General features: G+C 41.4%; 1 protein-coding gene and 1 pseudogene across 2 annotated transcripts in view; both read right to left on the minus strand.

The window, feature by feature from the left end:
• Window positions 1-665: 665 nt before the first annotated feature.
• LOC140526165 (H-2 class II histocompatibility antigen, E-S beta chain-like) overlaps window positions 666-26,320 on the minus strand; it is a 131,762-nt gene continuing 106,107 nt past the window's right edge. The window contains exons 5-6 of one of the 2 annotated variants that reach the window (XM_072642149.1): window positions 1,544-1,567; window positions 666-1,372 (exon numbers count right to left, since the gene is read on the minus strand). In XM_072642149.1, the coding sequence (XP_072498250.1) occupies window positions 1,359-1,372; window positions 1,544-1,567 (38 nt within the window). In that variant the 3' untranslated portion in view covers window positions 666-1,358. Of the gene's footprint in view, window positions 1,568-26,320 lie in introns of both variants that reach the window. The other variant, XM_072642146.1, reaches the window with a different exon arrangement.
• Window positions 1,491-6,809, minus strand: LOC140526167 (H-2 class II histocompatibility antigen, E-S beta chain-like; annotated as a pseudogene).

Raw genomic sequence — 26,320 nt, forward strand, 5'->3', positions numbered from 1 at the left:
TTATAACACATGAAAATAGTCCCTATGGGAAAGACTACACAAAGACAGGCAACTTGATGTCCTACCTGTGGAGCTGCGAACTGGTACAACAACTGTGAAAAACAATCTGGAATCATGCTTGTGTCCAAATCTTTATGCCCTTTGATGCTGAGATCGCACAGTTTAACATATATGCCAATGATGTAAAAGATGGGGGAAAAATCTCAGACATGCATATATATCAAAATATTCATTGCAACACTTTGTGGTACCAAAGAAGTAGAAACAAAGGAGGGGCCCATCACCTGAGAAAGAACTAAGAAATTGTGGCACAGGAATGTAATGGAATTGTGTTGCAAAAGAAGAAACAACAAAAATGAAACATGGGAAGACTTAAATGAACTGATACAGAATATTGTGAGCAGAATCAGGAAAGAAACAAACTCAAGACAATAAAATGGGGGGAAATGGTGCTGAATGTTATATAGCTGGAGTTACCAAGTTTGTCCCCAAAGAAGAGAAAATAAACATTTCAGTGGGGAGATTATGGTATTGATGCATATACTGTTGGATACATGTGATCTGTGTGACACTTATTAGGGAACTTTGGAGTAAAAATTTTGTTATGAGGAAAACCAATGGGGGCAGGGTATATATTAAGCAATGAATATAACATAAACACAAAATGTATTACTAAGACTTTAATTTTTTTAAAGTGTAATGGAGAGGTACAAGATAAGTCAGCACAGGTTACATCAAATAAGAACTAAGCAAAAGTGACAGTACAGTCATCAGAGAGATGCTTCACTGGAATGAGGGGGGCCCATCACATGGGAGAGCTAAGGGTTTCTGGGGACACAGTCTGTGAGGCACTGGTATCTATGTAACATAAAGAAATGTAGAGGAAGGCCACCAGCATGTTGATTTACCAACTTCTGTATCAATTATAGAAGAACATGTACAACAGGAAGCTAGGATGAAAACGTGTGGATGAATCACAATTTGCACCTCTAGAAGGATTTCACCCTTTGACAGAGTCTACAAATCCCAAATGCTGAAGTCTCCTCTTTTGCTCTGCTCACTTTGTCTCTGTGTCACCAAGCAACAGTTGATTCTTAGTCTTCTAATTCTTGGGGTGAAGGTTCGAGGGACAAAAATGGATTTGAAAAAGGTACAGAAACAAAGGAAGGTGGAGGGGGTCTCTGAAGCTCTTTTAGGGAAATACCAAGAGTCCAGACAGTCAAAGGTACATGAAAGGAGCTACGCCAAGGAAGGGGTCAGTAAAGCTAATTCCTGGAGATCTGGGCACAAAGAGGGGCTTCCAAATGTGAGAGGGAGGCTTGGGGACTCAACAGTTCCAGGGGACACAGGCTCAGGGATCAGCTCAGGAACCCTGCAGAGGACACAGAACAAGCACAGAAGAGTCTACATGGGGGGTATGAACCCAGAAATAGAACAACTTCTTACCACTAAGGGCCCCCAAGTCTCTTCTTAGCTTCAGGTCTCACTGGGCAGACACTGTAGCTGTGAGAATCCTGATCCCACCTGGATACAAGGATCTTACCTGCTGGTTGTGAACCACGATTTCCTGAGGAAGGAAGAAAGACAGACGTACAAATCCTTGTAAATCCTAGAGGCACAGAAGCAAAGGGCACCAGGGTTCTGAGCACTGTGGGACAGGGGGCTCCTGCCACTGCTTAGTCCAGTATGGGACACCACAGAGGAAGCACTTAATCGATGCTTTATCCATCCAACTACAACAGTGTGAGTAGATGGGGGAGAGGGAGAATGGCAAGGGGAGGGCTAAAGGTTGGAACCTGAGAACCCTCCAAAGTCTATCTCTGTGACGAATATGGGATTCTCTAAGACCCTTGAGCCCTGTGATCCGGCCCCTTCACCAACTCATCTACATTCTTGGGGGGTGGAAGTAGGGAGAAAAGCTGAAGGCAGAGTCAGACGACCCCTTCACCCCTTGACCTGGGGCCAGATTTCTGACACAATCAAATATCCTCTCTGTCCTGGAGAAGATCATGGACAGGAGGGGGCCTCAGGGCTTTCCCCAGACTATCTCACCTTTCTGACTCCTCTTGTGGACTATGAGGCCAATTCCAAAGAAGATCAGCCCCAGCACGAGGCCCCCAACTCCGCTCAGCATCTTACTCTGGGCAGATTCAGACTGTGCTTCTGAGGAGAAGAGACACCAAGGAACAAAACTTTCCTTCTAGGAGCTAGTCCCCTGTGGGAAGCAGACTGGTCTGAGGGGAGCCTGAGAAGGTGGCTAAATCCTATCTAAGAATGGATTGATAAGCAAAGGGCCTTTCAGAACTCAGAAAGTGAAAGCTCACCAGGAGAACTGACACCAAACCACCTCAAAGCCTAGCTCCACAACCCTAGGACGATGGGGTCTATAGGCTGATCATGGAGTCCCAGAGGGAGGGCAGCTCACAGGGCCGGGGCCAGTGAGGAAGCTAACAATGTCTCCATAGCTCTTAGGTCAGCACTGCCATTAGGGGGCTGGGCTGGGGAAAGGGAAGAGGTCAGGTAGCACCACATGGGCAAAAGAAAAGAGGTTCAGGATATTCACTGAAGGGATCTCAGAGCTAGCTCCATGTCCTGAGTAATATCACAACTGGGAGGTGAGGGAGCTCTATCTCACTCCACTCCAAGATGACAGGTTTTTGAAGGCTGGAGTGTTCCACATGGCAGGTGTAGACATCACCACGCTTGGGGGTCATTTCCAGCATCACCAAGATCTGGTAAGTCCAGTCTCTATTGCTGATCAGGCCTGTGGACACAACCCCAGCTGTCTCCTCCTGCCCATTCAGGAACCACCTGACCTCAGTGTTCCCAGGATAGAAACCAGTGACAAAGCAGACAAGCAAGTTGTGGTGTCCCAGGGGAGCAATCTTTGAAGGATACACAATCACTTCGGGCTGAACTGTAAGAAAGAAGAAAGATCTTGAGTGAGAGAGCCAGAGCAGGTCTTCTTAGTCCAGCCACCACCTCTGTCACCTGATCCATAACCAGGCTCAGGTCTCCTCTCCTTCCCAGGGCCAGAAATGGGCATCTTGGTAGACATTTAACTTCCTCCTAAGACTAGAAATCTGAACTAGCAAGAAGGGGGGCCAGGAGGCCATGGTCCTGGATTATCACAGCCCCAGCTCATCAGGATTCAGTGATGTGGGGAGAAATTAGCAGGTAAGACTTCTCATTGCAAATAGATACTTTGTAAAGGGTTATTTACAAAAGCAGAATATAAGTGAATATAATAAACTATTTTCAGAAAGACTTCTAGGTCAAATATTAAGAGACACTATCAATCCACTGAAGAAATTTTGAATCAGGGTAACAGTAGTGAATATTTAGGCCCAGTAGAAACCTGAGCAGCCCGACTCAGAGCCCAGAGGCCCTGGAAGAAGCAGAAATATGTGTGGGTCTGAGGAGAAAGATAATTTCAAAGAGTTATCACAGAAGGCTGGGAGGGGGAAGGGAGGGAGAGAATGTGGTTTAGACAGGAGAGAGCAGAGCATGGGAAGTCTCTGCTAAGCTAAGATTCAAGAATTTAAAAAAAGTTGCATTCATGACTTAAAAAGGTTCATGAAGCCTGGGCACTCAAGACTTAGGGGATTTAATTTTATATTAACTATATTGTTGTTCTCCCTTTTTTCAATTGTGTACAACTCTTTGCTACGCTACTTGGGATTTTTTTTTTTTTTTTTTTGGCAAAGATACTGGAGTGGTTGGACATTTCCTTCTCTGGCTCATTTTACAGATGAGGAAACTGAGGCAAACAGGGTTAAGTGACTTCCCCAGAGTCACAAAACCAGTAAATATCAGAGGTCAGATTTGAACTGAGGGAGATGAGTCTTCCTGGCTCCAGGTGTGGCACTCTTTCCACTGTCCTTCCTGTTGCCTATTAACCACTCTGGCATTGTATAAATGTGAGTTATTTATTGGTGAAGGGTTTTTGGCTTGTTCCCAATACAATTAATCCTCATTAAAATTGGAGAAGGGAAAAAAATATCTGAATTTGACTGAAGAAAAAGGACTCAAGGAACCAGAATCCATGGTGGGACAAGAGGGTCTCTTTCCTCTTCCCTCTATCTCTCCCTTGTTTGTCCCCCATTCATTCTCTCCTTTCTTCTCTCTCTTCCCTTCCCTTGTCCCCTTCTCTTCAGTTTTCCTGCTCCTCCTTCCTCCCCATCATCTCTGTTGTTTCTTCTCCCTCTCTCACTTCCTTACCTCTTTTCTCTCATCCCTCCTTTCTCCTCCATCCCAATCCCCTCCCCCATTCTTCTTCCTTCCCCCTTATCCCCCCTTTGTCCCCCATCTCTCCTCCATCTCCCTTCCCTGCCCCTCCCCCTTGGTCCCCTCCCTTCCTCCTCTCTCGTAATCCATCATCTCCCTCTCCTTCCATCTCAGCTCGTCCGTCCCCCACCCCACCCCCGTCTCTGCCCTGCTCTGTGACACCCCCACCTTCCCTCCTCCCCACCTGCCCCCTCCCATCACAGCCTCCCCTCCCCTCCCCCTGCGTTCCCTTCCAGCCCCTTCTCTTCTCTCCCCTCCCTGCTCTGCCCCCTCCCCAGGACGCCCCACCCCCCCGCTCCCTCCTCCCTCTCCCTGGTCCCCCCTCCCCTCCCGGGCACTCACCGCGCCTGCGCACTAAGAAGGGCTCAGTCACCTCGTAGTTGTGCCTTAGTTAACCACCTGGCCACGTTTATAATCCACGGTTTCCTTCTGATTGTTCCAACCCTCAGCAATCCCCCGCCCCAGCTCCGACAGCGGCACAAACGCCCCCTCGGCGCTGTCGAAGCGCACGATCTCCTCCCGGTTGTGGATGTGTCTGTGCACAAACCGCACGCGCTGCGTCCCGTTCACAAAGTGACACTCGGAATTTGTCTGAAACAGGAAGTGCTCTGGGGGGGACACCGGGGGAGGGTCAGCCCTGCGGACACCCACGGCCCTCGAACCTATGACCTCACCTGGGTCAGACCAACCAGAGAGTGACCAACATCCCGAGCCCTTCCTGCTCATGCTCAGCCTCACCCCTTCTGAAGCCCGAAGACCACAAGCGACTTTCCCGAGGTCCCCCCGCAAACCTGGACTGGAGCGGGATTAGAACCCGGACCTCCAGGTTCCCGGACCGCTCCTGTCTGCCTGGTGCAAACACTCCCAGGACATTTTACCCCGAGGCCTCCTCCCCCCAGTTTAACCCCCTCCCGGCCCCTCTGCAGAGACCCCCCCACACCTCCATGACCCCGGAGGTCACAGCCCTCTGTCCTCTCTGATCAGGGGACAGTAATCACCCCAATATGACCCTCGCCATGGCCGGTTCTGCTCCAGTTCTGCTGGACCTGGGCTCGCTCCCCAGTCCCCCTCCTGGGCACGTCTTACATCCTCCTCCTGGAACGTGAGCTCCTCCAGGGCAGGAAATGACTCGAGTTTATGTGTAAACGAGCCCCCAGCACAGTGCCTGGCACATGGGGAGCGCTTAATAACGCTTATTACTGAGTGATATCCCCCCCACAAGTGACAAAGTGATTTTTAGAAAATGTAGCTGTGACCACTTAATGCAGCTCCTCAAGAAGCTGTGCTGGCTCCCTATGGACCCCTGGAGAAATTTCAGAGCCCTGACCTTGGCCCTCAGAGCCCTCCCAGGCTGACTCCAGCCTGCCTTTCCAGCATCCTCTATTACTCCTTCTCACACACAATTTATGTTTTAGTCAAACCTACCACTTGCTGCTCCCCAAATTCAGCATCTCATCTCCCACCTCCATACTGACGAACAGCCTCCATGCCTGGCCTGCCCTCCACACTATTCCCAACTCATGGATTCCTTGATCGTCTTATACTTAACTATCTTCCCTTCTCTGTGCAAAACTGTACTTCCCCAAAGAGAGTCAGCTAATAAATAAGCATTTATTAACTGCTTACTGTGTGCTGGCTACCCTGTTAGGTGCTGGAAATATAAATGTATAATTGTAGTACGTTCCTTAGGAAGAGGAAAGTCTGAAAAAGGTATGAGTTTAGGGGGAAAACAATGAGTTCAGTTTTCAACATGTTGTGATTAAGAGAGCTTAGAGACATTGGGCCTGAAAAATCCAAGAGGCAGCAGGTGATGCTGGACAAAGACAGGGGCAGGAAACACAGACCTCCAGTCATCTGAAAAGACATGGGAATGAACTCTACTGGAGCTGAGGAAGTCCCAGAGAGAAGAGGAGAGGGCCCAGGTCAGACCCTTAGGAAACAATCCAATTTAGGGCACAGGATGTGGAGGATGAGCCTGCAAAGTGACCAGACAGGTAAGGAGAGAACCAACAGAGAGCAGTCACAAAAACCCAGAGAGGAGAGAACCCCCAGGAGCTGAGGGAGGCTGACAGGGTCAGATTCAGTAGAAAGTTCTGAAGGAGGAAGCCTGAGAAGAGACCATCAGCTTTGGCAATGAAGACATAGATCCTTGGTCACTTTGGGGAGAGCAGCCTCAACAGAATAATGAGGTGGAAGTCAGACTGCCAAGGACTGGGGCATGAGGGAGAGAAGTGGAGACAGTGTGTGCAGGCACTTTGTGTAGGAGTCTGGCTGGGAAAAGAAGAGAAAATATGTAGGATGATCAGGTGAGCAGAATCCCATCTAGCCAAGGTGAATATTTTTACAAAGCTAAGCACATAATAGGTACTTAATAAATGTTTATTGACTAACTGATAATGAGAGCAGATACAGAATGAAGTGGATGGAACCCGCAGAAGAATTTATACAATGACAGTAATATGAAGAGAAACAACTTTGAAAGACTTAGGAAATCTGATCACCGTAATAACCAACCATGACTGCAGAGGACTGATGATGAAACACAGCACCCAGTTCCTGATCAAGAGGACTCAGGATGCAGGAGGAGAATTGTTTTAATGGCCCATAAAAAACCTTGTTTTACCTGACTGGGCACGTTTATAACAGGAGGTATGGTTTTTTCCTCTCAGTTTGAAAGGGAGAAATATGAGTTTGGGAGTTAGGAAAGGCAGTTTTTTGCTGATTGAAAATATATTTTTTAAAAGAACGAAATTTATAATTTAAACCCAAAATGTTATTAAACTGTATATCCTTCATTGACCCAGAAATAACAATACCAGGCATATACCCCAAAGAAAGTCAAAGATAGAAGACACATAGCTGAGATACATACACAGACATATATATATATATATATGTACACAAATACATATAATATATACTTATTATGAGATATGTGTGTATGTATGAGTATCTATACACATAGCAGCACTTTTTGTTATAGCGGAGACCTGGAGATAAAAGTGGGTGTCACTATTTGAGAAACAGCTAAAGAAATTCTTTTCTAAGAGAGTAAAAGTGTATCCTTGGGCTGTAAGAAGCAGTGAAAGGGACGGATCCAGTGAATCCCAGGAAACACTATTGAACTAATGCGGAGAGAAGGGAGCAGAGACTGGTTTCCACAATGACAATGATCTACAGTAAAATAGCCTTGAAAGACTTCAGTCTCAGGTCAGCGCAATGATCCAGTAAGGCTCCAGGATACACAGGCTGAAGCATTTCCCAGCTCTTGACAAAGAGGTGATGAACCAGAGGCACGGAATAAGTCAGACATTTCAGTCACAGCCCAAAGACACAGGGCTCGCAGTTGTGGGGGTGGGGAAGTTTTTGGTTTAGGTCTGAGTGGCTGATGGGTAGTGATAATGATGCAAAAAATGACAGAAAAGATCAGTGAAACATTTTTTAAAATACAGAAGAAAGACCAGAAGAAATATCAAAAAAGGACAGAGACAAAGAAGGGCAGTTTGGGTCCTCTCCTGTTAAATTTAACATACACTTTACAAAACCAAACCATATATAAGAGGAGCTCACAGTTTCATCTACTGTCAACTTTTTCTGGCTTGGAACTGTCCCTTGCAGGAGCTAAGCCAAGGGAGATTACACTCCTAAGTGAGAGAATCAAGGAATTGAGAGGGATATGTTTCTTTGTGAGAGAAGGGGGAAATCCAACTATTTTAAAATACTAAGACCATTCAATGCAGACCTGGAGGGGAAGTTAGCACTCATGCAGTTCTACCTCATTGTGTTACAAATGGGGAGACTGAGGCCCAAAAAAGTCATGTGACTTGCCCAAGGTCACTAAAATATTTACAGAGGGATCAAGCCTTAAACCCAGGACTCCTAACTTCTTTCCACTGGATCACACTGTCTCTAGTCAGAACACAGGGCTTCCAATCCCAGTTGTGCAGATGAGTCTGAGACCTTGTGCTAATCACTTCTCTCTGAATCAGTTACTTCCTCTGTAAAATGGAGACAATCAATGTGGCAGTCTCTATTTCATAGATTTGTGGTGAAGATCTCAGAGGACTGTGTATGGAAAGCAATTTGTAACAAGAGGGCCCATATCAGAAGAAGTTACTTTGATTTTCTGACTCATTTATGATTTCATCCCAGTGGGTCTTCCTTCTATCAGTACAGAGAATAATCTATCCACATTTGCTCCTCTTGTGTGGTTTTTCCATAGATCCTCTATAGAAGATCCACTCCCACATGCTAGAGGAATAACTGTAGGTCTTTGGAAATTCTGAGGTTACCAATAAGACCCATCCAACTTTCTTTCAAATCATACATTTCCTCCATGATCTGTCTTACTATCATTCATAAGGACAAGCCTATCACTGGGAAAAGGTTACAACTGACGAGTGCATCTCCTTTTGGATATTTGCAACATTAGTGCCCCAGGGGCCATAGTCTTCCAAGATTCTAAAGCAGAAAAAAAAATTTGTGCTAAAAAAAAAAAACAAAAACAAATAAACCAGACTTTAAACTGGGAGCCATTTGGAAGTGGTAGAGGCACTGAGGCATTTCCCAAATGTAATCCAACCAACTCCATTCCTCTTTTTCAGTTTTGGGTCCAATCCATTATCCATCTGCAGAGTGTCCTCCAAATAGGCCAAGTGATGTATTAATTAGAATTTTACCATCTGAACAATGGGCATTTTTCATCCCTTTCAAACTTTGCTGTATGGATTGTAAGGCTGGTCTATTTTAAGTGTAAATTATTAATATGAATAATTTATCATCAGAGGAGCATTTGAGTGAGGTAATTTTTGTTTTTCTTTCTTTCAGGGAATTTTGAATGATTATGGAATCAAAGACTTGTAATTCAGAAGCAATAAGAATGATGGGATCTTATATTCTATAATTTTTTTAGTTAACTTTGAAATGGTAAAAGTTTGGTCCATTAAATCCAAAAGAATTGACATATAAGTCAGTAGCTATTGATACTCCCTCAGTCATCTTTCCTTTTGGTATCAGTAAGGTCCAGGATCTTTCCCTCCTTCAGATCCCTTGAATACTGGTCCCTTGATACCCTCACAATTGTGTCATTTCTAACACAAATCTCTTCTATGAACACTTGGCAATCTAGCTGCTTTTCCTGTCATTGTTTCCTTTGCAGTCAGTTTTCACCTCCATGTTAAGTACATCCAAGACTGTTGTTAGAGTTCAAGTGCTATGTGATTGCACTATCCTTCATAGAGAAAACTTGGAAGTGTATATTGCCAATGATATTGGCCATTGTGATGGAAGAGATCAAGTTCAGTGTCCAGGTCAAAGAGGAATTCCCTGTGGACAGTGGGGTTCCCCAGATATTTCTTCCTCTTCTTTTCTAAGTTTTTAAGTTTATTTTAAAGTTAGATATAAAATAAGAAAAGAAAAAACAAACATTGCCATGTACACAGCATCACATAAGAGAAGATTCAATACAGAACAAGAAATGTCCATTTCAAGAAAACCTACATAATAAATACTACGTATTGATTTCAAAGCTATCTAGCTTTACTTTGCTTCCTTAGAGGCTTTCTTTTTTTTCTCTGCTGTGGACTTTTTACTATATTTTCCCTTCCCTCCCTTCTCCAGAAAGCTACACTGATACACATATGTATATGTATGTATGTGTATATACCCACACACGTATATTTATATGTAAATACATATATACATATACATAGATATCTATAAACATACACACAAATAGATATATAAACTCGTAAACACATATGTAAGACCATACTGTGCTTATTTCTATTTGCCATCTGTTTCTCTGAAGGTGGACAGCATCGTCCTTTATAAGTCCAAGCCTTCCCATGTTTTTCTAAATCAACAAGCTCATCAATTCCTGAATCACAGCAATATTCCAACACAATCAGAGAGATTGCCTATGAAAATTTTTCCCAATTTTCTGAATTCCTTCTATTTTTGGCTGCATGAGGTTTATTTATACAAGAACATTTTAATTTAAAAATAATCAAAATTAACCATTTCACACATTAACAATGCTGTCACCTTATAGTTCCAATATTACAGAATCTGCTTGCTTTACATCTTTTTTCTCATTTTTTTAAAGTTTCTGACTATTTTTTCTTCTGAATGAGCATTGTTATTGTTTTTTTCTACCTCAGTAAGATAATTTTTTAGTAATTTAATTGGGATGGCAATACAGAAATAGATGTTACATAAAATTGCTGTTTTTATTATATCAGTATTACCTAACCATGCACTATAAATAAAACTTAAATTGCTTAGATCTAACTATATTTACATAAAATGTTTTATATTTTGTTCATATAGTTCCTGTGTCTATTTTGGCAGGTATACTCTCAGGTATCTTATACTGTTTAGTTATTTTAAATGGTCCAAAGCAATACTGAATAATATTTCTGACACACAGTGTAGTTTACCTATTTTTCTCTTTTGATTGCCAAGCCATTTTTTCTTGTGGATGACAGTGGGCTGACTCTAAGAAGACTTGGAACATTGAAAAACCTTCTGGAAAAATTTTGTAATCACTCAAAGAGATTTGATCTATCCATTGAAACTGGAAATACCAAGTGAGTGAAGACTATCTATTGCACAGATTTTAGCATTCACTCAGATGAGCATTCTGTAGAGCTTGTCCAACAGTACAGCCATGTGGGATAGACAGAGAGATGGGTCATGAGTTGGGCACAAAGTTGATCAGCAGGAGGAGAATGATTGGATTTCAGCCAGAAAATCCCACAGCTTCTTTAACTAACCCCAAGCTTTTCATGAAAGCAAGGATTCATCTTCACAATGCTAATATTTTCCTGGTATTGTGATAAGGCAGTAAGAGAGGGATTACAACTTCCTCTGAAGAATTAAGCATGACTATCACACCCAAGGCATTGTCAAGGTATATAATGGATATAAGCATATTGATACACATGCATATTCCAAAGAGGCAAAGGGGATAAAAAATGTCATCAAGAAAATATATGATAGGAAGAGAAGAGGGGCTACATACATGAAAAGACAAAAAGGATGACACATGGACAAACAATAGGATCCACAGATATCCTTCCAATGTCAGCAGAGAGTAGAATGATTGCTATGAAATTCTGTGGACTCTATATGGAAATCTATGGAAGAGTATGGACAAGAGTCACATAGAATAGGCAGGCAAGAGTGAGGTGAGATCTGCCCCTTGGAAGGAAGTTTTGAATCAGTGAGGTTATGGATCCATTTGAGTATGAATACTGAAATATAGACAAGTATACAATATATACAACTGTCCTTTACTCCATTCTATTGTGCCTCACTAGATTACATCCTATATCTCTAATTCCTTTTACATAGACAAAACTTTCTAAATATATATTTTCCCATTTTTAGATCTTGATGGTACCTCATTTCTGACATTGTTCTTCTGAATCTTGAACACATCTGGAGCCTCTGGCCCCTCTTTGCTTCCCTGACACCTTGAGATAGCTGTGCTGGTAACTCCTGAGTCCATCCCCAAACCTGGGACTGCCCTGCTCAACTCAATCCTTCCTAGCAGAATGACAGTCAACAACATGGCTCTCTGCCAAGCTCCAGAGGTCAGACACAATGGGCCTCTTCAGCATCTGCAGTGACCTCCTAACAGCTCTCTGTGGTTTAAAATCTTTTCTCCAAAGCCCCCAGCTCACCTCATGACTCTCCATTGCTATTTAAATAACAGCTTCTTTAACTAGAAATCAAAGTCTTCTCCACCTCTGCACCCATTTCCCTTTCTAGCCCTTTTTTCCACTTTTGCCCACATGAAATGTCAGCCCAAGCCAAAGACTATAGATAATCCCTTAGTTTCTCCTAGTGTTTGTCTTTTTCTGTAGTCATTCTCACACAAACGTGGAATCTTTCTATGTTATTCACGAGGTACCAACATCCTGAGTGTGCCAAACTCATGACCGATCTGTATATCCATCCCAGATGGCTATACCAATATGACAGTCAGTCAGTCACCTTGGCTCACAATTTCAGTGTTATTCTTATTCTCATCACCCATATTGAATCTGTTGTCAAAACTTGACAATTTTACCATTGTAACATCCTGAATATGCCCCATTTTCTTCTCTGACATTGCTATAGCCCTGATGCAGGCCCTCACCACCGTCCACCTATGCTTTTGCAATAGCTTGCTGGTGGGTCTGCCTGCCTCCAGTGTCTCCCCTGTGTAGTCTGTCTCTCATTCAGCTGTCAAATGAATCCTCCTAAAGCACAAATCTGATCCTGTCACTCACCTGCTCAATAAACTCCAGTGATTACCTATCCCCTCCAGCATCAAATTTAAAAATCCTGTTTGACCTTCAAAGTCCTTCACATGTTGGTCCCTCCTACCTTTTCAGTCTTCTTATCCCTCATTCTCCCCTCCCCCACCCATGTACTCTGTGATCCAGTGACACTGGCTGCCCTGCTGTCCCTCCTACTAGACACTCCATCTCCCAGCTCTGGGCATTTCCTCTGGCTGTCCCCAGGTCTGGAATGCTCTCCCTTCTCAGACCTGACTCATGGCTCTCCTGGCTTCCTTCAAAGTCCCAACTAAAATCCCATCTTCTACAGAAAGTCCTTCCCAGTCCCGCTTCATTCTAGTGCCTTCTCTCTGTTGGTTTTTTCTAAGTTATCCTGAATATAAATTCTTCATACACAGTTGTTTTCACATTATCATCACCAGGGACTTTTACCTGTCTTTGTATCCACAAGTTAACACAGTGTCTGACACATAATAAGTGCTTCATAAAAGTTTGACACTTCTGACTTGAAGGCTACTTCATTATTGTGTAGCACAAATGGTTGTCCACACGGGGGCAGCACCTGCTCAGTACACCCATGGCTGATAGCAGTGTGTCCCTGGAGTTGTCAGCTGAGTTTAGCAGTCATCACCCTGCTGCTAGGACTGGGAGAATCCTTGAGTTTCCCTTGCTCAGGCCCTGATAAACCGTCTCTAGAAGGTCCCTTCTCTCTTGCCTAGCCTTGGAGAATGGGTGTTACACATGGCATACTCTTCCCCCAGAGGCATTGTAGTACACAAAACACAAACATGGGTCAGATGCTGGAGGAAGGCTCTACAGCAGGTTCAGAGCACAATGAGGCTGTGATTGGCCAGACCAGGTGCCAGGTCAGGCTGCAGGGACAATAATATGGACAGCGCTAGAGGGGCTTTTATCTCCTCCCCAACAATACTCACAATAGCTGGAAGAGGTTTGTGCCCCATTCCAAAGGGTTCCCTCCCTGCCCAGACAAAGGATTTCACACCCCTGCTGAGTCGTGGAAGAGGTCCTGTGATGCAGGCCTGGGCTTCAAGGAGAGCAGCAGCGTTGGGGAGACCAGAGATGGCATTGGTAGTCAGGGCCCAAGAGTGCAAGCTCTTCCTGATCCAGGGAGTGGGGGATTGGGGAACATTGAGTGTGCACCTCACTTTTTCAGCTCATTAACAAGGGTTCATGGAGATAGGAAAAAAGCCAGCCTGATCCCCTTGGTTTCTCCAGCCCATTAACTGCCTCTAACCTGCCTCTAAGGAATAGATGGGGAGACTTTCTCCTACTTCACTGTGATGTTATTCATGAAAACCAAACTCCAGCTTCACTTATGTCCTTGAAATCATACCTAGGAAATTAATCTAGGAAAGTCTATGCCTTCTTCCCCAAAAAGCAGACAAATTTAAACTTTTCCAGTAGTGTAGGCAGACCCTGTGATGATTCTTAGTGGGACAGAAACATTTAGACAGGAGTGAGAGACCTTGCCATTTTCTGATCATGTTCCTTCCCCTAATCAGTAAATTCCAGTGGCTCCCTCCCTCCTCCAATATCAAACAAAAAATCTTTTGCTTGGCCTCCAAGGCCCTTCACAACCAGGCCCCTCATATTTTTCTAATCTTCTTACATTTTATGTTCCCAGGACCCCAGCACTCTGCTATCCAGTGACCCAAGCTTTCTTCTTCCTGCCATACACTTATCTCTCTCCCCACTCTGGGCCCTATCTGACTGCCCCATTCTCAGAATTCTCTTCTTCCTCACCTCTGCCTCCTCACTTCCCTGGCTTACTTCAAGCATCAGCTCAAACCCCACCTTCAACAGGAAGCCTTTCTTGATTTCTGTTAATGTCACTGAGGTCCCTCTCTTGAGCACATCCCATTTCTCCTATATCTATCTTGTTCACGTGTTGGCTCCCTTGTTAGACTGTGAGCTACTTGAGAATAGGAACTGTCTTTGGCCTTTCTTTCTATCCTTTCCAGCACAGTTCCTGGCAGACAGTAGCTGCTTCATAACTGCTTATTGACAAACTGCCTAGAGCTTCAGCTCTTGGAATGGGTGATTCATCAGGTCTCTGAACCCTAAGGAAAAGGAAGAAAGGAAGAAAAGGACCTAAGGCAGAGTTAGTTGGAAGGGGTGCCTGAAATCCAGTTTCCTCTACTGCCTGTTGATCTGAGGATCATCCTGTCCCCAAGTCCTTCCTTTACTCTGGGCCCAAAGAAAAAAGTGCTTCCCTTGGGTCCCTCCTGGGCTCTCTGAGGAGCTGCTGCTCAGTACTTACCTGGGGCATCTCTGCCTGCACCCTCCTGGGAATACAGCACCAGCAGGGTCATAGCCAGAACCTCTGTCCAGATGCCTCTGGAAAGGAAGACACACAGCATCCTGGAGACAAGATAAGTACAAGGAACTTAAAGATATAACAGTCGGGATGGCCTTCACTTCATGGAATTACTCTCAACTTTTCCCAGACTAACAATTTATGGACTCTCTTCTCTGCTCCAGGGTTGGGCAACCGCAGAGTGGAGAGAACCAATCAGTATTGGGAAAGACTTGCATCATTTGTTCCCAGGTGGAGGTTATTTTGCAGGGTCTACTCTAATACTTCAAAGGTTTTCTGATGAAAAAAGAAACATCACAGAAACCATAGAATCTCAGGGAAAGAAGGGCCCCCAGAGGTCACATCTTGACTAGACTATTGCAACAGACAAATGTTAGGGTGCTGAAGCTGAGCTGTTAGAGTAGATCAGTGAAAGTCTTCACTACTGTAGTGGGTCCCATATATTTTGGTGACAAATATTCCAATATTTTTAAAAAAGAAAGATAGAAGAGTCTGCACTCTCTGATTCAATGTATTCTACTTTTGGCTCACACAAAAACAAATTAAAACCCATTGTAAAAGATATGGTTTATGAGAATTTTGTAAAGGAAGAGAGATTGTAAAAAAGCCATCAAGGCCTCATGAAAACAGGTTCCACCAAAGGAATCTTTCTTATTTGACTCCATAACTGAACTGATGGATGAGGAGAATCTTATCGATGTATTAAACCTGGATTCCCACATTAGAGTCTGACAAAATCTCCAGTACTGTCATTAGGGAGAAGATGGGCAGCTATGGATTAGAGCTACGGACAGTGTTTTTAACTGAATTTGGAAATGTCTGAATCACTGGGACCCCAAGGTGATTCCTTAATAGGTGAATTTCAGGTTGGAGGAAGTTCTCTAGTAGAGGATGCCATGAATCTATCTTTGATTCTTTAATAGTCAATGTTTTTATCAGTGCCTTGGATGAAGACAGAAGACAGGTGAAGCGAATTTTGAGATAACTCGAAACTGGGAGACATAGCTAACATATTTGGTGACAGAGACAGGATACAAAAAGTTGTTCACAGGTCAGAATGATGAGAGAATTGAATGGAATGAGACTTCATTTAATAGAGATGAAGTAGAAAGTTCTATACTTAGGCTAAAAAAGTCCACTTTATCTGTTGCATTGACTTTATGTGATGAGGACCCATCATAATCATAGCATTTGTACCTTTAAAACTTTCTAAGTCCTTTATGAATATTATCTTATTTGTTCCTGTTGTGACTCTTGGTTGACACAATAAGCTAAATACCAAGATATTTGGTGGCTCTTGGACTTATCTCAATTGACTTCAGTCTTTAGAGGCATTATTCAGAGAGAAGCATGAACAGAGGAAACTGCAGGGTGCTAAATGAAGCAAAACCTTGCAATGGCATGAATGTATGAAGATCAGCCCTATCTTGTGTTTGAAATTCTAGAGACTGCTTAGAATAGACCTACTTTGAGTGAAACTGTTCACTCATTCCTTGTTTGAGCACAAAACTTATTTTACTTCCAGTTGAAGAGCTTATTTACTCTTATGTATTCTATATCATATTCTAATTGGACAATTCTCTGATTTCTGCTTGATATTTTGTTTGAATTAGTGGGTTTATTCACTATTTGCTATTAGTCTTTTGTGTAACCAACATTTGGGGGAAGGAGTCAAGCTGAGTGATATCAGCTTCAGGTTACCCTCACCCTTTAAAAGTAATAAGCACAGAAACTTGTGTTGTGAAGCTGTCATTCTGTAAACTACACATATTTGGAGAGGAAAGTCACTAATGAATGATAAGGAGAGAGAAAGAGCAATTTACCCCAAAGACAGACCATTTTCAGAAGTGGTTAGACTGTTGAGTCCAAGGGAAGCATGGAGCCTGTTTCCCATGCATGTCTGTCATTCCAAAATTTTTCTCCTCTACTTGTTTATCATGCTCTGTCCACATGTCTCTCTGAATAATCTCTCTAAAGTTTCTGCAGCTAAATGAAATAAACCCCTTACACAAGCAATCGTGCAACATCACATTCATTATTCTTTCCACCAATCAGAAGTCACATACTCCTCCACATAAGCAGCATGCAGCACAAAATAGCACCTTCCTCAATTGTCCTCTTTAATAGAAGGTAAAAATCTTCCCATAGACCTTAGGTGAGGCTATTGAGGGAGGCTTATGAAGGCCCTCACCTTTTGCTGATTGCTAATGAGGCACTGAGTCACAAGAGGTCTTGCCCTCTGGCTCTGAAAGGAGTACATATGTGCACTGAGGTGAGCTTTTGCTTTGGAAAGCAAAACTTCATCTTATGGAAGAAGGTTTTTGTACCAAATGAGGCTGTGGGAAGCTATCTTAAGAAGCCCCCCTTCCCTTTTGAAAACCCATATGTTACTGCTTCTCTCTCTGGCAATGATGTATGAGTTGCCTATGGTCAGACATTTGGAAGTCCTGTCTCTTGATCCTGGTTGTATTTTCTCTGTTAGTATATATAATTATAAAGTAAGATTGTTTACTCCACTTAAAGATACTTTCCTTTTAGAAGAGCAGATCTAAGATCCTGTGCAGAAGGCTCTCCTGGGTACCAGTGTCCTTGCTGATCCATCTTCTTTATGAGGTGCTTGGGTACATGTGCTTGGGACCCAATTCTAAAATCATATTTCTTTTTAAAAATCACATTTCTCCCTACCCTCAAAACACTATCCCAGAAAGTTTCTCCCCAGCCCAAGGACACAGCCTACCCCAGCAACAGCCATCATCTCCCTTCCTGATACAGCAGTCACCTACACCTATAGAACTCATTAGTCTGAACCAACTGTGTACTGCCTGAAAGGGAGGGAATTGGGTGATAACTTTATTTGAATTAGTTCTGCCCATTCAGAACAGTCCTCCTATATGTTGGCAGGGCACTAGAATCAGCTCCCCCTTCCCTGGGGTCCATGCTGATTCCCCTTATTGTGTAAAATTGCCAAGGTACCTGGAAACCATCTGCATGTGTAAGATCATCAACCCCAGGAAAGGAGCTTGTTTGGATTATATAGTTCCTAAACAATGAATATGACTAGCTCAGAAGTTGTAATAGAAAAAAGGGACTTTTAACAATTGGCTTTTACATCATGAAAAGTTTTAAACTTGAGAAAGAAAGATTTTAAATGTAATGTTTTCTATGTGAGAGTCCTGGTAAATTTTTATTGCTTATTGAAACTCCATGAGAGTGTAAATAACCGTATCTGACTCTAAGCTGTGATTAGTGAGATTTGCTATTAAAAGTAAAAGGTATTTGGGACCATACTTATTTTTGTTTTGAGTTTGAATTTGGATATAGTTGTCTGCATTAAATCAGTATCTGAGAGAAATGCCACTACTTACTCAGAGGGAATGTGATCCTGTACTGTTAACAGGTGAAGTTTGTATTCGGAAAGGAAAGGCCGAGGGGACAATTCTAAGTTCAATCAAGGGTGAGATCCTCCTGGCTCAGTTTCTCCATTGTCCTCCTTTAAAAAGGAATGTTTCAGGGGCAGAGCCAAGGTGGCAGAATAGATGGACCCACCTCTAGAAGATGTCCTCCCACAACCCATAAAATACCTGTAAAAAATGACTCTAAAGAAATTCTAGAGCAGCAAAAGTCATAAAATGACAGAGTGTCAGAGATTTTCAGCCCAAGGTAGCCTGGAAAGATGACAGGAAAGGTTGATAGCACCAGGCATGGAACAGAAAGCAGCCTGACCTTGGGCATGGAGCAGAACACAGCACAGCATGGGCTCTAGAGAGAGAATCCTGCTCACAGACCAGAGAACAGCCCTGGAGAGGAATAAACTCCTCTCCCTTGATAGTGCCACCTTGGAGGAACTGAGAACTTACAGGACCCCAGAGTATACTCTCCCCTTGACAAAGAACTAAAAAGTCAAGTGACTGACTGGGAAGATGCCCAGAAAAGGGAAAAAGAATAAGACAATAGGAGGTACTTTCTTGGTGAGCAGGTATTTTCTTCCATCCTTTCAGAAAAGGAGGAGCAATGCATGCCATCACAGGAAAAAATAGGGGTCAGGAATTCCAAAACTTTCAAAGTGGATATGCAGTATCTCAGGCCATGGAAGAGTTCAAAAAGGATTTTGAAAATCAAGTAAAAGAAGGGGAGCAAAAATTGGGAAGAGAAATGGGAGTGATGCAAGAAAATCATAAAAAGTGGGTCAACAGCTTGCTAAAGGAGACCCAAAAAATGCTGAAGAAATTAACATCTTTAAAAATATACTAACTCAAATGGCAAAAAGCCAATGAGGAGAAGAATGCTTCAAAGAGCAGAATTAGCCAAATGAAAAAGGAGGTTCAACAGCTCACTGAAGAAAATATTTCTTTAAAAATTAGAATGGAGCAGATGGAAGCTAATGACTTTCTGACAAACCAAGAAATTACAAAACAGAACCAAAAGAATGAAAAAAAATAGAAGACAATGTGACATATCTCACTGGAAAAGCAACTGACCTGGAAAAAAGATCCGTGAGTGACAATTTTTAAAATATGGGATTACCTGAAAGCCATGATTAAAAAAAAAAAAAGAGCCTAGATATCATCTTTCGTGAAATTATCAAGGAAAACTACTCTGATATCCTGGGACCAGAAGGTAAAATAAATATTGAAAAAAATCCATCTCTCACCTCCTGAAAAAGATCTGAGAAGAAAACCTCTTAGGAATATTGTAGCCAAATTCCAGAGTTCCCAGATCAAGGAGAAAATATTGCAAGCAGCCAGAAAAAAAAACAATTCAAATATTATGGAAATACAATCAGGATAACACAGGAACTGTCAGCTTCTACATTAAGGGACTGAAGGGCTTGGAATATGATATTCCATAAGTCAAAGGAACTAGGACTCAAACCAAGAATCACCTACCCAGCAAAGCTGAGTATAACACTTCAGGGGAAAAAATGGTCATTCAATGATATAGAGGACTTTCAAGCATTCTTCATGAAAAGATCAGAGCTGCATAGAAAATTTGCCTTTCAAACACAAGAATCAAGAGAAGCATGAAAAGATAAACAGGAAAGAGAAATCATTAGGGACTTACTAAAGCTGCACTGTTTACATTCCTACATGGGGAGATATTTGTAACTCTGGAAACTTTTCTCAGTATTTGTGTAGTTGGAGGAAAAATACACATATATATGTATATATAGACAGAGGGCACAGGATGAGTTGAAGAGGAAGGGATGATATCTAAATAAATGAAATGAAGGGGTGAGAGAAGAATATATTGGGAGGAGAAAGGGAGAAATGGAATGGAGCAAATTATCTCTCATAAAATAGGAAAAAAAACCTTTTTCAATGGAGGGGAAAAGGTGAAGATGAAAGGGAAAAAGTGAAGCTTTCTTTCATCACATTCAATTTGGTATTAAAATCTATCTTACACTACAGGAAAGTAGGGGAAAAGGGGATAAGTGTGAGGTGGGGGGATGATAGAAGGAAGGGCAAATGAGAGGAGGGGGGTAATTAGAAGTAAACACTTTTGGGGAGGGATAAGGTCAAAAGAGAGAATAGAATAGAATAAATGAAGGGGCAGGATAGCCTGGAGGGAAATATAGGTAGTCTTTCACAACATGACTATTGTGGAAGTCTTTACCAAAACTACACATATATTGGCCTATATTGAATTGCCTGTCTTCTCAGTGGTGATGGGTGGGGAGCAGAAAGGGAGAGAAGTTAGAATTCAAAGTTTTAGGAACGAATGTTGAGAACTGCTTTTGCATGTAACTGGAAAATAAAAAATACAGGTAATGGGATATAGAAATCTATCTTGCCTCGCAAGAAAAGAGAGAAGATGGGAACAAAGAAAGGGAGGGCTGTGATAGAAGGTAAGGCATATTGGGGGAAGGGGTAATCAGATGCAAGGTGTTTTGGGGTGGGATGAAGGGAGAGATGGGGAGAAAATTTGAAACTCAAAATCTTTTGGAAATGAATGTTGAAAACTAAAAATAAATTTAAAAATTGTAAAAAAAAAAATAAAAATAATAATAACAAAAAGGAATATTTCACACCTGACTATTCCTGAAACAAGTACTGCATGATAGGAGAATTTCACTCTTATCTGAATTCAGACAGAGTCAAAGATGTTTTATCTAGTCATATTTGATATGTCACATGTCCCTGCTTTTTTCCTTCTATACCAAATTTCTATGATCAATAGCAAGTAGTCAGTATAATATATGAGCCCTTTTGTGTAATCTTACTGGTAAATCAAATATTATCTTTATTTAGAAATAGGATATGTGAAGAAATTTATGGAAACATCTTAAGGCTCACCTTAAGATGTTTCCATTGTTTAAAAGGATTTTAAAAGCAGTAATACTTTCTTGTGATCAGTCTCTTACTATCACCAATGTGAGATTCCATTACAACACTCTTTTGACTAAAGCATTTTGTGATATCTAGGAATTCTGCAATAACTAAGAATTTACTTCTTTATAATACTTTGGGAATTCATGTTATTTAAGGACATTTTTATACCAACTAAGCTTTAATGAATTCCAATTTTAAAGGTTTATTTTTTACTTAAGATGAAAAGAACTAATATTTTAAAAGTTTTCTACTAATTTTCTTTGTAAAAGTTTAGTGATTGTCTTAGCATCATAAATTTTAAATTGCTTTAAAAGTAAAGGAAATATTTTAGAAGAAATGTTTTTTTTTTAATCTCTCTTATAAGGCCTACTAAATTTTCATTTTCAAGATGACATATTGCTAAATTAATATGTAGTGATCTATAAAGCAGGAGAGATCTTACTGTTTTGATCTGAATTTGTAGTCATTCCATGGTCTAAGCAAGAGTTAAAATGAGTGTTTGAACTGAACAAATAAAAAAACCTTAATTTCTCAAGTTTCTCTTCCAGAGTGAATATAATCAGAGAAGGATAAACAAGCTTATGAAACAAGGATGTACATCTATTCAGCTGTGAGGTTCAAGTCAGAAATCACTTTTGTTTAAGGCAATATAGTTATGCTAGTGAAGAGTAATAATTTGTGAACAAACTTGTCCATAGTGGAAATATAAAGGAAAATGAAACAATCTGAATAATAAGTTCAAAAGATTTGGAAAAGTAAAGGGTTAATCGAAAATATGGAGATAAGAAGGTTTGGGACAAATGGGGGTCATTCAAGCCCCTCCTGTCCCTGGATAGTTACTAAGCATGACGAAAAGTTGTGAGGAAATTTGACAGTATTCTCATATCCATCCCACTTCTAGTCATTTTCTCCCTACTGCTTTTTGGTCCTTATTTGTTTTATCTCTGTGACAGACTTGTGTCTTCTAGGTTCTGTACCCTCCACTTGCTGGTGACAGCTCAAACTCAGTACCAAGCTCTCTGACCAAGACCATGACCCATCACCCTCTGGACCTGGAATTGGCCAAGTTCTCAACACTGGCTACAGACCCAAGCCCTCAAATGTCAGGACCCTGTGAGGTAGGAGCAGTTTAACACCTCTCTCAACATGAAACATTTTCAGAAGCTGAGGCCTTTCTCTCTTACCCCAAAAGATTTTGGGTCCCATATGTTTAAGGGGGGAATGATGGGTTGCTTGGGTATATGTGTTTGGGCCCCAATTCTAAAATCACATTTCTCTTTAAAAATCACATTTCTTCCTAGTCTCAAAACACTATCCCAGGAAGTTTCTCCCCATCCCAAGGACACGGCCTGCCCCAGCAATACCCATTATCTCCCTTCCTGATACAGCAGCCAGCTGTACCTACAGAACTTATTACTCTGAACCAGCTGTGTACTGGTTGAACAGGCTGTGCACTGTGTCATAATGACATTTACTACTCACCAACCAATCATATGTATCCTAGACTTAGACATACATATATTCTTTTACATTTGTCTTGTTTAACAAGACATTGATGAGAGCAGCCTGGTATTCCCTAGTCAGTCCTGACTGTTAGTTGACTTAGTGATATTTCAGGCCTAAAAACACACCTCCATGTAGCACCCTCACTTGGGCTATTTCCCAATGAACTCTGGGTAAAATGCCTGCTCAGTAGAAGGCAAAAGAGCACTTTCTTGAAGAACTGACCACTCCTTAACCACTCCCTAATCCAACCCCAAAACACTTAGTTAGTATATTTGACATGTTATACTTTGGGATATCCTATATAAACTTTATCTGTACCCCTCTAAGGTTGCAGGTTCCCTAAGAATCTTTACTCACTAAAAAGCATAATAAATCTTTACCTTGACCTCAACAATGCTTAAGTTTGCAAATTCATTCCAAGTGACCTCTCCCTGGTACTCTAGTCTTTATGGGGGTCTCACCCCCTTTCCAGTCCTCATGACTCTTATATTCACTGCAAACTTCCTCCACCAGAGTGGGGTCCAGATTGCAGTTATGTGATTGCAATTTTCAGTAAGATCTAGCAAATGATGAGAAAATCCAATACAGGAAGTACTGGGGACAGAATTTTGAGCTTTCATTGTCTCCTAGAAGTTGAGAAGTTAAGCTGGGATCTCTTCTGGTTAAGAATCTACAATTAGATTTCAGAAAAGAAAAGCCTGAAAAAAGTCCACACCCAGATCTGCCTCAATCACAAGTGCCCCTTTAATGAAATATCACCATTTGAGGTCCTAAATGAAGCAGAGAAAGGTCTGATGTAGGAAAGGGAGAAGAGTGTTGAATATGGCTTCTCAGTAGGATAAACACCATCAGCCATTGTTGATAGCTCTATCATTGTGTACCCATGTCCTTTTCTCTCACCCAACTCCACTTATGCATGCCCCTCTCCATCTTTCTTAGACTGTCCCCCAGGCTTTATCCCTCAGAGTCATGAGTACCATTCTAAAAGCCCCTAACACCACTAAGAAAGGGAGGAACAGAGTGGCTCTCTTTCAGTTACAATTTAGGGTTGTTGGAGTCGGGGAGAAAGTTGCAAATTGCAGAGCAAGCTCTGAGGAACCTGTTTGGAGAAAACCCTCCAGTTCCAGTCAATGAGGAGTAGAAGGATGGGTAGCATCATCTGTCTCCAGCAGATAGGGCCTGTAGGAGGTCTAGGGTATAAGATAAATCAACAATGCATAAAGGAAGTATTTGAGGTAATTGATAAGAAGAGAGAGAGGGAGGTGGAAGGTTTGGGGCGAGCCTGCACCTGGATACATGGAAAGCAAAGAACTTGGGATCTGGGAGGGATCTGAAGTAGTACAGAATTAGCAGTTCCATATGGGTGTGAAAATAGGCTGGACTAGATAGAGAGAGAGCTGGGGAGAATTGGAGGCAAGATATTTGTATTTCTCTGACCAGCTACTAGGGCAGAATGTTAACAATAACATGGTCTGCTCTTAGATGGATGACTGGATGTCACCAGTACTTGTGGCTGTGACAATGGGAGTTTAAGAAAGATAAGTCTATGCTTAGGCATGTGCAGTCATGGGAGGGAGCTGAGCCCACAGTCTAGCGTCACCCCCAGTATTAGCATAAGAATCAGTATCCAGTATTTACAAGATGATGGAGTTTAATAACTCAGTGACTCAGTGTTATTTATCATTATGGCAACTAAGGATTGAGGGCAAATATGAGCTAATTCTTACTTGGAATTGGTCTTGAAGAGAGAAAAAGGAGTTTCATATATTCCCTTGTGTGAGTTAAAATGTGTCTATTAAAGGCCTCTTTCTTTAAGTATAAGTCTGTCCCTTCCATGAAAACTTCTAAGTCTTCCAAAGCAGTCACAGTTGCCTGGGATAAGAGTTTTCATCTATGATATTTTTCTTGAGTCTGGCAGTCCGGAAGCTTCATTGAAACCCATGACACAGGACACAACTAGAAAGATCAGGGCATGTATCTTAAATTTTGAATGAAAGAACAAAGAAAAGGATCATGATATCATGTCCTACACTCATGAGGCCCTCAACTGCCTCTTGGGTAGTTAGTGGTACTCAGTGTTGGTTCTTTGTAGTAGAAACTATCAGGCATCCATGACAGGAGAGGAGAAGAATGACATTTATTTGTCTAATGGGAGTTTAGAGGACACATCATTTAGAGGACACATTCAAAGGAATTTCTGAGGTACCTTCCATCACCTAAATTAATTCATTTATTTCAATCAATGTACTAAAGCATTATTGTATAAAGCTGGAAAGAAATAACAAATTTTACCTGAAAAAACACAGGATCAAAAATTTGAAGAGAAACAGTGAAAGTAAGGTGAACTAACAGTACCAGATCTTAAAGTATGCTACAAAACATTAAAACATCAAAACAATTTGGTACTGAATAAGAAATTAATGGGAATTGTCTGTTTTATACTGAGTATGAAAGTAATAAAATAGTGGAAGTTTGTTCATTCAATTCACAGAAGCAACACAGTAGCTGTATATTCAATAAACTTAAGAACCTCAGCACCTAGGTAAGAACACAGTCTTCATATAAAACTTTTGAGAAAACTGGAATTCTATCAAGACCAATTTAGGTTTAGGCCAGCATCTCATACTGTATAACAGGGCAAGCTCCAGATGAATATATGACTTAGAAATGAAGTGTGACATCATAAAGAAATAAAAGGATCAAGGGGAAAAAACTCTTTAACATCTATAATTAGGGCAAGAGTTCATGAAAAAGCAAGAATTTTGACATATGAGATTAAAAGTCTTTGCACAAATAAAGTCAATATAGTTAAAACTATAAGGCAAACAATTACTGGAACATATATTTTAAGCCACTTTCATAAGGAACACATTTCACGTACATACACACACACAAAACATAATAAGTAAATATATATACTGAGTAAATATACATACGTATGTGTGTGTACACATGAATATATGCATATACATATATCATATATTACCATATATACATACATACACACACTTATAAACATATATAGAGAATATCGAATCTATAGAACTTATTCAATTGCTAAGAATCATTCATTCCCTCAATGAGAAGTAGTCAAAATATATGAAGAGATAGTTTCTAAAGGGAGAAATCAAGATATCAATAATCATATTAAAAAGTTCTAAATCAGTAATAAAAAGAGAAATGTCCATTACAGCCACTTTTAGGTTTCACCTTATATTCATCTGGTTGACAAAGTTGACCTAAGAGGAAAATGCAAAGGTTGAAAGGGCTGCAGGGGAAAGGCAAACTAGTGCACTGCTATAGTAGGTAGGATTGGTTCTAAGGAGACGACACTTGGAGCACTTATTTTTCTTCTGAGTCAAGGTTTTCATTGAAAGATTTGTCTCACTTATCTGTTGAGAAGCTAGGAGCAGGGGTACTGGAGGAAGCTTGAGAAGAAAAGAAATAGTTTAGAACAACAGCTTTGGGGAGTGTGATAAAGAATCAATTAGAGATGAATAAAAGGTTTGCTTTGCTGCAGTGAGGGCCCTGTTGAAGTTAGCTAATACAAATATGTAGGGTACCCTGGTACC

The sequence above is a fragment of the Notamacropus eugenii genome, chromosome 2 (assembly GCF_028372415.1).
Source record: "Notamacropus eugenii isolate mMacEug1 chromosome 2, mMacEug1.pri_v2, whole genome shotgun sequence".
Taxonomy (NCBI): Eukaryota; Metazoa; Chordata; class Mammalia; order Diprotodontia; family Macropodidae; genus Notamacropus; species Notamacropus eugenii.